The sequence below is a fragment of the Durio zibethinus genome, chromosome 28 (genome assembly GCF_047325235.1).
Source record: "Durio zibethinus cultivar Kanyao isolate XHJ-2024 chromosome 28, ASM4732523v1, whole genome shotgun sequence".
In the NCBI taxonomy this organism is placed as follows: Eukaryota; Viridiplantae; Streptophyta; class Magnoliopsida; order Malvales; family Malvaceae; genus Durio; species Durio zibethinus.
The window spans coordinates 9722366-9732319 of NC_143189.1; the positions used below are offsets into that span (position 1 = coordinate 9722366).

Here is a 9954-nt window from a genome sequence, read left to right on the forward strand (position 1 = left end):
TATTATTTATTTTTGTCAACTATTATACAAGTTACTTAAGTTAATGAGGTGATTATTTTGAATCTTTTAATATTTAAGTCACTCCCAAACCTAATTGTCTAGCTTAGCCTACCTCTTTCATCATTTTGAAGGACCTATATAAAAGAATATTATAAAGATTGGCTTTAAATGCAATTAATAAAGTATTAGGGTCCTTTAAACAAAATTTGCCCTCTAGTGAAGACAAAATCCTTCTGTCAGTCTGTCTCGAGAAAGGAAAAGGATTGTACTAGTAATACGCTTTTTTAACTGTGTTCTCAAAGACATTGAAAGATCATTTCTTCAACCAGTTTTCTGGTAAGTCCACGTATTTTTCAGAAATTTTCTAAGCTCCAATTTTGCTTTGAATAGGGTAAATTCCGTTCATTTCTTTCTCTCTTATCTCTCTTTTGTATTTGGGTTAATCTGTTAATCAAGATACATTTTACCCGTTCTTCTATCAAATTTGAGTTGTTCTTTGAAAAGGGTATTCACACTGAGTTTAAGCTTTAAGAATTTCCTTATTTATATGGGAGCCCATTAGCACAACTTAATAATTTTAGAGTAGATGGCTAGGTATTTGTAAAGAAAAGAAAGAAAATTTGCTACTGGATTTAATCCCATCATGCTGCTTTTATGCCTAGTTGAATACTTTTTTTCTCATTGATTTAAATGTATCAGCTCCTGATTGTTCCATATAATCCTTGTTGTTAACTTGCAAAAAAAGAGGTCTCAGCGCTTGGGGCTTTGATAATGGAAATTTGTCCTGTTGTTAATGTAAAATTGGTGCAATACATAATTCGGCTGATTGATGTGGTGAACACCCTAATGTTGTAGCTACTCATACATTACCTACTCATCAAACTCCAAAACATATCATCTTGGCAGTTGTTATCGATGATTCTGTTATGCCGCGAGAATATATTTGGAATATAGCTTGCTTTATATTATTTTATCACTTGTTTAGATGTTTTGCTTATTGGTGGATATTTGATTCTACTCTTTTTACAGATGGATGAAGTTTCTCTTAATACCGATCCTGTTGTTGGTGATGATGCTGATGAATTTTAGATTGAAGGAGATTGCGGAATGACGGAATGTATTAGTCAAATTGGTGTAATTCAAGGAGAGAATCCGCTGCCTCCTGCCATTGGAATGGAATTTGATTCTTATGAGGATGTGTATTACTTTTACAATTGTTATGCCAAGGAACAGGGATTTAGTGTTAGAGTAAGCAACACGTGGTATAGAAAGAGCAAAGAACGATATAGAGGCAAACTTAGCTGCAGTAGTGCAGGATTCAAGAAGAAGAGTGAAGCAAACCGCCCAAGACCAGAAACAAGGACTGGGTGCCCTGCGATGATAAAATTCAGATTGATGGAAAATAAAAAGTGGAGAATCATAGATGTTGAGCTTGACCATAACCATTTGATCAGCCCTGCCAGTGGAAAATTCTATAAGTCCCATAAGCACATAGGTCTTGGAACCAAAAGAGCACTGCAGTTAGATGGTGCCAAAGAAGTTCAAAAAATTAGGCTTTTCTGAACAGTGATTCTCAATGTTGAGGGAGATAGAAGTGCAGAAGTCATTGATGGAGAATTCAGGACAACTCATAACCAATCCAAACAATTGAGGCTTAAAGAAGGAGATGCACAAGCTATTCATAATTATTTTAGCCACTTGCAGTTAATTGATCCAAACTTCTTTTATGTAGTGGATCTCATCGAGAAAGGATGTTTGAGGAATTTATTCTGGATCAATGCAAGGTCTAGAGTTGCATTAGGTTACTTTGGTGATGTAGTTAAAATTGACATTACATGCTTGACAGACAAATATCAAGTACCACTAGTTTCATTCATTGGGGTGAAACATTATGGACAGTCTGTGCTGTTGGGTTGTGGTTTACTTGCAGGCAAGACTATTGAATCCGATACATGGTTGTTTAGGGCTTGGCTTACATGCATGTTAGGACGCCCTCCACAGGTTATCATCCAAATGAGGTTGTTGAGTCCTTTTTTATGGTTATCTCGATAGACATATTTCTTTGAAAGAATTTTTGGATAAGTATGATCAAGCCCTACAGGCAAATCATCAGCTGGAAGCTTTGGCAGATATGAATTCAAGAAATTCAGGTTTTATGCTGAAATCAAGATGCTACTTTGAGTTACAGCTTGCCAAATTGTATACAAACGATATATTAAGGAAGTTTGAACAGGAGGTGGAGGGAATGTACTCATGTTTTAGCACAAGAGAAATAAATGCTGAGGGAAACGTAATAATGTACATGGTCAGGGAACAAATCGAAGTAGATGGAAACAGAAGGGAGACTAGGGGCTTTGAGGTTTTGTATAATGCAACTGAAATGGAGGTACTTTGTGTTTGCGGTTTGTTTAATTTCAGAGGATATTTGTGCAGGCATGTGCTGAGCATCCTTCACCAAAATGGCATCGAGGAGATCCCACCTCAATACATTCTATCAAGATGGAGAAAAGATATCAAGCGGAGTTATGTTCTTGGTCACAGCTGTGGTGGTATTGATATTAACAACCCGGTTCATAGGTATGATCATCTGTACAAATGCGTTATGCAGGTTATTGAGGAAGGCAGGAAATCGCAAGATGGTTACAAGGACACAGTTCAAGCATTAGACCAGATATTAAGCAAGCTACATCTTGCAGAGGGTCATTTGTAAATATTTTTTAGATCCAAGATCTGTGATGTTGTGTTCTAGAAGTAAATATTTGGAGAAGATTGAGTGTTTTGTCTTTTGGCAAAATGGATTCTTGAAATTGGCATAAGAGTTGCACTGGTTTGCTTTGCATTTTAGTTTTCAACTATGGTTGAGAGGTTTTGCATGTGACTTGAGACATCAAAGATCAACTCGAACTTAAAAAGAAAAGAGTTATGGAGCTCAGAAGCGCTGTTGTTTCGTCTGAAGATCAGAGAATCATGAAGGACCCAACCATCACGAGCGCAATCAACATCACGGCTCCTACAATGCACCAGCCGGGAATCGAACCAGGTCTGTACCGTAGCGGGGTACCATTCTACCACGTGACCGGTGGTGCATCTTTGACGAGTGTGGGAAATATATCATTTTATTAAGAACCATACTAAATTATCTAATTCAAAGGCCAATAAAGCGCAAAAATGGAACTTCAAACCTATTTTTCACTCCATTTATGGATACTAGCGTCTAAGGGATTGTTTGAGGTAAATAATTTCTCAAGTTTGCATTATAAAGATGGAATTAAAAATATCGAAATGTGTTATATTTGTATTTATGTATAGAAGGTATCATTTGTACATACAAAAGAAACATCATAATTTTGTGAGAATTAAAAGTTAATATTTTTTATTCCTTTAATTCATATATATTTATTGAAACATAAAGCTCCAATTTCATGAAAAAGAAAAGAAGTAATAACCAATAAAGAAAAAATAATTTTTTTTTAAAATTATAAATGAAAAATAAGCCACATAAAAAAAAAATTCTCAAAGCCTGTTGAAAATTTAATCTGTGTATTTGAATTTTGAGCAATAAAAGTATAATAAGCCTGTTGGATTTGTAGGAACTAGACAGACTAGCCCCATAAATTCATAACATGACCAGAAGATGAAAATCAACCCATTGACCCTATTATTTTTAAGGCATGCTACTGATAAAAAAAACCAAAGATTAGGACATACTTCTAGTCTTAGAGAGATTTACAGATCATCTATAAAAAAAATTATTGTTGATAGTAAAAATCGAACCTAAATTTTCGGTACAAAGTTATTCCAATATATTTTACCATTGTTAATGCCAATCTGGTATCCCATCATAGCCAAACGTGCAGCAGGGAAAATTCACCTCTGAAATATACCTATCTGCCCCTTGAAGTTCACTCCATCTCTTTTACATAATAATATGACCATTTAGATTGAGATGTACAAACCTCTTGTAGCAAGGCAGAATAACCAGCTTGGCAGGACAACTGGAAAAGGTTGCAAAATAGTCGTGCCTAGGCTGCCAATTACTCAACAGATTTAAAAATAAGTTATATAAGGAAAGAATGCATCAAATAAAGGGAGCTTAAAAACACCACAAAAGATAATTATTTGAATCTAAGGAATTGATTCACTGAATCCAAGAATGATGTCAATTCCATGATTAGCTAATCCGAATCCTATAAAACATCTAATGAAAATATGAAAGGGAATAGGATTTATAATGACACGAGACACAACTAAGAGACCTAACTACTGTATCCTGTAAAAGATGAAAACAAAATCTATACCTAGAATTCCATCCTCACACTTGCATTGGTACTCTGTGATGCTCCGTACTGGAGCCAATCCTTTGCACATATCAGAGCTTCAAGTGTCACCGGACATAATGAACTGCGGTAATTATCCATCTTTTTCCTCTGTGTGTCAAAAACAGAATCCGGACCAACAGTCGAAAATGGTATTGACAAAATGTCAGAAGCCATCCTCGAGAGAGTGGGATACTTTGTCTGGTTTAGTTTCCACCAGCCCAAAATATCAAAATCTTGTATCCGAGGCAAAAGAGACTCTTCAAGATATTGATCCAATTCTGATTTCATCTGCTGGCTACCACTGATCTCAGAGATATATACCTCAAAATCTGAGAGTCCATCTCCAATAGAAATAAGAGAATCTAGAGAAGGTATTTCTTGAGGGGCTATTTCCTGATGGGATATTTCTTGAAAAGCTACTTCTTGATGAGCTACTTCCTGATAAGATACTTCTTGAGGTGGTCCCCCTTGAAGGTATCCTTCTTGAGGTGGTCCCTCTTGAAGGTATCCTTCTTGAGGTGGTCCCTCTTGAAGGTATCCTTCTTGAGGTGGTCTCTCTTGAAGGTATCCTTCTTCAGGTGGTGCCTCTAGAAGGTATCTTTCTTCAGGGGGTTCAGTTTTGGGGATGAGGCCCCCATTCCGTTCTTCCACAAATGTTTCAGGCGGAGAGAGTGCTTGTGCAATATATTCAAGGTAGAGCTCATGAATACCATCATCAACAATCTTAATCCACATTCCAGCATCCTCACCATATATCCTAGAGAAGCTAAACTCAACAAGTTTCATTTTGAATCTTGGATCCATTATCACAGCAACAGCCAAAACTAAGAAGCAGTCACTCCAGTATCTATCAAACTTCTCCTTCAAAGGTTTGGTCAAGTTGCTGATGAAGGGGTCATTGTTCATTGCTGCATGCGTCAACTCTAATTGAACTTTTGACACTTCATGGTAGAATGCACTGGCAGTCGGGTATGTTGGGGCAGTTAAAATGCTGACAGCATCGAAGAAAAGCTTCAAGTATCTGCAGAGAATTTCCACCTGCTTCCAATCATCCATTGATGGGGCTATGTTATAATCAGGAATAGAGGTTTCCAAGCAAAGAAATACTTGCTTTAGTTCACAGGCAGCTACCAACATGTCATATGTTGTGTTCCATTTTGTTTGGTCATCAATGAATATGTCTTTCATGCTAGGGACTTTAAGTTGTTCCCTCAGATGAAAAAATGTCTCTTCATGAGTATCAGAAGTTTTCACAAACTTGACACTTTCTCGGATTTTCTTCACAGTTTCCCCCACAGCCCATAGCACCTCTTGTGCAAGACGACTTATAACACGAGCAAAGCAATTTCCAACCAATAACTGACCATGAAACATATAAGGGTTCCTCACGGAAAATAGGGCTCTCAGACTTCCATTTATGTTTTCATTTGTGAACTGATCAAGAGTGAGGGTAAATAGCCTATTCTCCAAATGCCAATCAGATAGGCAGGACACAACAGCTTGCTGTAACGCACTGTCTGAATCAAGAGAAGGTACCATGACTACATTAAGCAGGCAGCGATGCAAATTCCATTCACTATCAATGTATTGTCCTGTTAGGAAAACATAGCCCACAGTTTGATTTGAAATGCACAAATCTAATGTAAGGCTGACTCGTCCTGGAATTTTGCTGATAAAAGTGAGAAGGCTTTGCTTCTCTTTCAGGTACATAGCAACACAATCTCCCTGAATAGTATTGAAGCTCACCATATTGAACTGGGGTTGAAGAGTCTTCACAAAATCAATAAAACCAGGGTGTTCCACAATGTGTATGGGATACTCATGCAGTATGATCATCTTAGCTATCTCATGGTTGCACCGTTCCTGGTTAAACGGAATGTTTGCATATCCAGGAGTTGCTCGGTACCTTTTTTTTGGTTCATCAGTAGCATTACTAGTTTTAGAGTCTAGTGTCTGTTGATTTCTGTTACGGCTCACTGGGCAGATTCCCAAGGCAATGTGTCTTTTAAGGTGGCTAGTGCCAGCTAGCTTTGAACCAGAAATGTATGCAAATGATTTCTTGCAATGATTACAGCAGGCCCTGATACATCCATCTCCTACAGTCTCCACAGTAAAATGGTCCCAGACAATAGACTTCTTCCTCCTACGTTTATTGGGCTGTACTTCAGAACTAAGTGGCTCATTATTGTCAGTAGGAGTAATAGGTGTAACAGGCATGGTAACAGGAATGGTTGCAGTCTCCATCTCACCTGCAAAACAGAAGACACAGCAGATGATAAGTTCTCATTTACATCAATTATGCACAGAAATTGTCATTGGAAAAACACAAGGCAGACCGCATGAAGACAGCGTTTTATAGCAGACAGACAAGACTGGTAAAAAATGATTGCTAATATCCAAGTCAAATTTTGATATTTTACATTAGAGTCACTCATAGAACAAAGACAGCTTCCTAGATGTCTTCATTCCAATCTCATATGGTAATAGGTTCTCCTCTACAAGATAATAGTTATTCATATTACAGAATAACAAACCAGAAGCTCATGTGTTAGCTAATTTCTATGATCCTGACATAGATATTAGTAGCTTGAACATTATTAAGAGATGGCCTTGAGGAATGAGCAATTTTAATATTGAAAGGTAAGAAAAACCGGCAGCTTGCCATGTTGACACTACAAATTCATTGATCTTAACAATTGGGAAAAAAGCAATATTGTGAACATTAAATAGAGGATTATAATTCTACCATAAACAAAATCGGATGTGTTTTAGCCCAAAAAAAAAGTTGGAATTTGATATACACCAAGCATTTGATAGATAACATAGTCAATACAGAAGCACAATATTAGCAATTGCAGAAATGCTTACATATACGAGTACAAAGAAAATTTTGAAACTATGCCTGCTCCAAGTCAAGACACTTCACATTCATTAGACTTAGTAACTCAATCGCAAAGCCTAAAACAGACCAGTTTATTCCCAATTCTAGATATGAAAGTACAAATTAAATAAACAAGAAAAACACTAGTCCAAATCCAATCACCCTTCTTATTCTTTTTTTGCTACTTGGCGGGATCAAACACAGGTTTTATATCTAAAACTGCCACCACACTTTATTGAAATTGCCCAGTTTGATGGGCTACTCTTATGGGCGGCAAAGCCTACTAGAAATGCATAAGCAACAGGTTTAATGTACAGTCCAGCCGAAGAGAACTAAATCCACAAGTCCATCAACCCAAAGACATAAAATCCCAACCTCTGCAGGACCTTACTTGTACTTTGTGCTAAGGGGGCGTTTGGCTCAAGGGAAACTTAGTTGTATTTTGGTTTTTAATTTACAAATGTAGTATTGAAAACAAATAGCACAAATACTACGTTTCTTAGTAGCACAAATACTACGTTTCTTAGAAGCTTAACGTAGTATTTGAGTACTATTTTTTTTCCAATGTCAAATAGATGTTTTTAGGGAACCAAACGCAATAATTGTGAATTAATTTTTTTTGAAATTTTTTTAATACAATGACGACATTTTTTATGAACAAAATGTCATCTATCATTTTTTTTTCAATGTCATAGAACGTTTCTAGAGAATCAAATGCAGTAATAGTAGTTTTTTTTTTTTTTTTTGGAATTATTTTTAATACAACAATGACGGTTTTTGATGAACCAAACATTGTCGTCATTATTATTATTGGAATCTATCTATCTATCTATCTATCTATCTATCTATTATATAAAGTAAGCAAATTAAATACAATTCATAAGGTATCAAAGATCTCTTATAAACACTATCAACCTATCTAGAGCTGACACATAATGGCAGGAAGGCATGGTTTCGGGATAACTTCAACCAGAGTTTTCTCAAATTCGACGTTTTCTATCATGAAAACATCGTAGTATTTATTTTCATGTTTGTTCTATATCAAATAGGACATTTTCTAACATCGAAACGTTATAGTATTTGTTTTCAATTTTTTTCCTATTCCAAATAGGACGTTTTCTAACATAGAAACGTCATAGTATTTGTTTTCATTTAATGTTTTTCACCATGGAAACATTGTAGTATTTGTTTTTAATTTTTTTCTATATTAAATACGATGTTTTTGTATTTATGATATTTTTTCAATAAAATAAACTATATTTTATTTTAAATTTTGCTCGTCAGCCACTATGTTATATTTAACAAAAATGATATATTTGACATGTAAGGAAGGATATTATTGTAAAAAGATTTTATTAAATAATTTGACTTTCTCCAATCAAACATGGAAATCTAACATTCCCATATCAAGAAAAATCACCCTTGCCAGCAATCCACACTTTCCCGTAGATACTTTAAGATTCTGCGAACTAAGCGGCACGAAAATACACCTTTGTGCTTAAAAAAAAAAAAAAAAACCTTCGTTTGACAATTTATAAATTGAGAACCTCCAAAAAACCAGGGTAACAAAACACGACTGTTTCCCAGAGGATTAATGAGCAAAACAAAACCTCCATCACTGCTCCGTTTTTTTTTTTTTTAATTCAGAATTGGAGCCCCAAACTCCAATGAAAATCCATTGCAACATAAACAGGAAACAACTATCAGTCTGTCACGTACTAAAAAATACCCAGAGAAAAGGGCTGAAACAGCAATTACGCAGAACTTTTACGTAAAAAACCAAAAAAGTGATTGAAAGAAGCACATGAAGCAAAACAAAAACGAAGTATACAAACTCCATAGCTAGAGAAGCAGAAAAGTAATATGTGAACCACAAAGAAGACTGTTTTTGAGCGAAACCCATGAACGCCAAGAATCAAAAGCCTCGAAAAAATCTATTATTCCCGATAACCCTCAGACCGAAAAAACCCATAAACAAGCCTTCAAAATACAAAATTACATAAAAATATACAAAAAACCCAACATATAAATCAAGCGTTGAAAAGAGTTCATACCTTGTTTCACCGGCAAAACCATTGAAGCATATCCAAAACAAGAAGGTTTTAGATATAGTTTTCTATTTTCTGAAATTGAAGGAATTAAAAGAATAATATTTTAAATTTTGGGTAACAGAGGGAACCGCAAAGGAGGAAGAGAAAGGAGAAGACGAAAGGAGGTTAATTGGGCTTGAGCAGCCGAACGCAAAAAAGTTTAGAGCTTGAAGTTTAGAGCAGTGAGAGAAAAACAAAACCCTAAAATAGGAATTGGACCAAGGGCTAGGGCTAAAAAATTCAAAAGAGATATCGAATTTTAGGCCTTCCTAATGAGGGGCGACTGGGCGAGGGCAGGGACGAAGGGGGCGCATTTATACAAGGAAAGAGAAAACGTCGTAATTGGATATGGACTCAAGGTCCAATTTTTTTTTTACTGTGGAGCCGGTGCTACTGTACTTTTCATGGACTTATTCAGCCCACCTAACCGCTTGATTTAATATTGACCGTTCCTTTTATTTTTTTCTTTTTTTTTTTCTTTCTAAGGACCAATTAGAGGGCACCACTTGAGGCGCAAGTGCATCATTTATGTAAATTATTCAAATGCCTTGTTTGAAAAGGAAAAAAAAATTAAGTCTAAATCCCTAAATTAAAAAAATATATCAAAATTATTCTCTAATTAATACTAAACGCGCGTCATTGCGTTACCAAATTTTTTTATTTA

General features: G+C 35.7%; 1 protein-coding gene, 1 non-coding gene and 1 pseudogene across 2 annotated transcripts; 1 reads left to right on the forward strand and 2 right to left on the reverse strand.

The window, feature by feature from the left end:
- The first annotated feature begins 1029 nt into the window (after nucleotides 1-1029).
- LOC111280708 (protein FAR1-RELATED SEQUENCE 6-like) lies at nucleotides 1030-2839 on the forward strand (annotated as a pseudogene).
- An 86-nt stretch (nucleotides 2840-2925) lies between these two features.
- On the reverse strand, nucleotides 2926-3010 carry LOC149510716 (small nucleolar RNA snoR114). The gene has a single exon (XR_016335276.1). It is a non-coding gene; the product is annotated as a small nucleolar RNA snoR114 (small nucleolar RNA).
- Nucleotides 3011-3523: 513 nt separating this feature from the next.
- Nucleotides 3524-9579, reverse strand: LOC111281338 (zinc finger BED domain-containing protein DAYSLEEPER-like). Its single transcript, XM_089756893.1, has 3 exons — nucleotides 9255-9579; nucleotides 4299-6568; nucleotides 3524-4027 (listed from the first exon to the last, which is right to left on the reverse strand). The coding sequence occupies exons 1-2, from the start codon at nucleotides 9274-9276 to the stop codon at nucleotides 4299-4301; spliced, it is 2292 nt and encodes a 763-aa protein (XP_089613019.1). The 5' UTR covers nucleotides 9277-9579; the 3' UTR covers nucleotides 3524-4027.
- Between the last annotated feature and the right edge of the window lie 375 nt (nucleotides 9580-9954).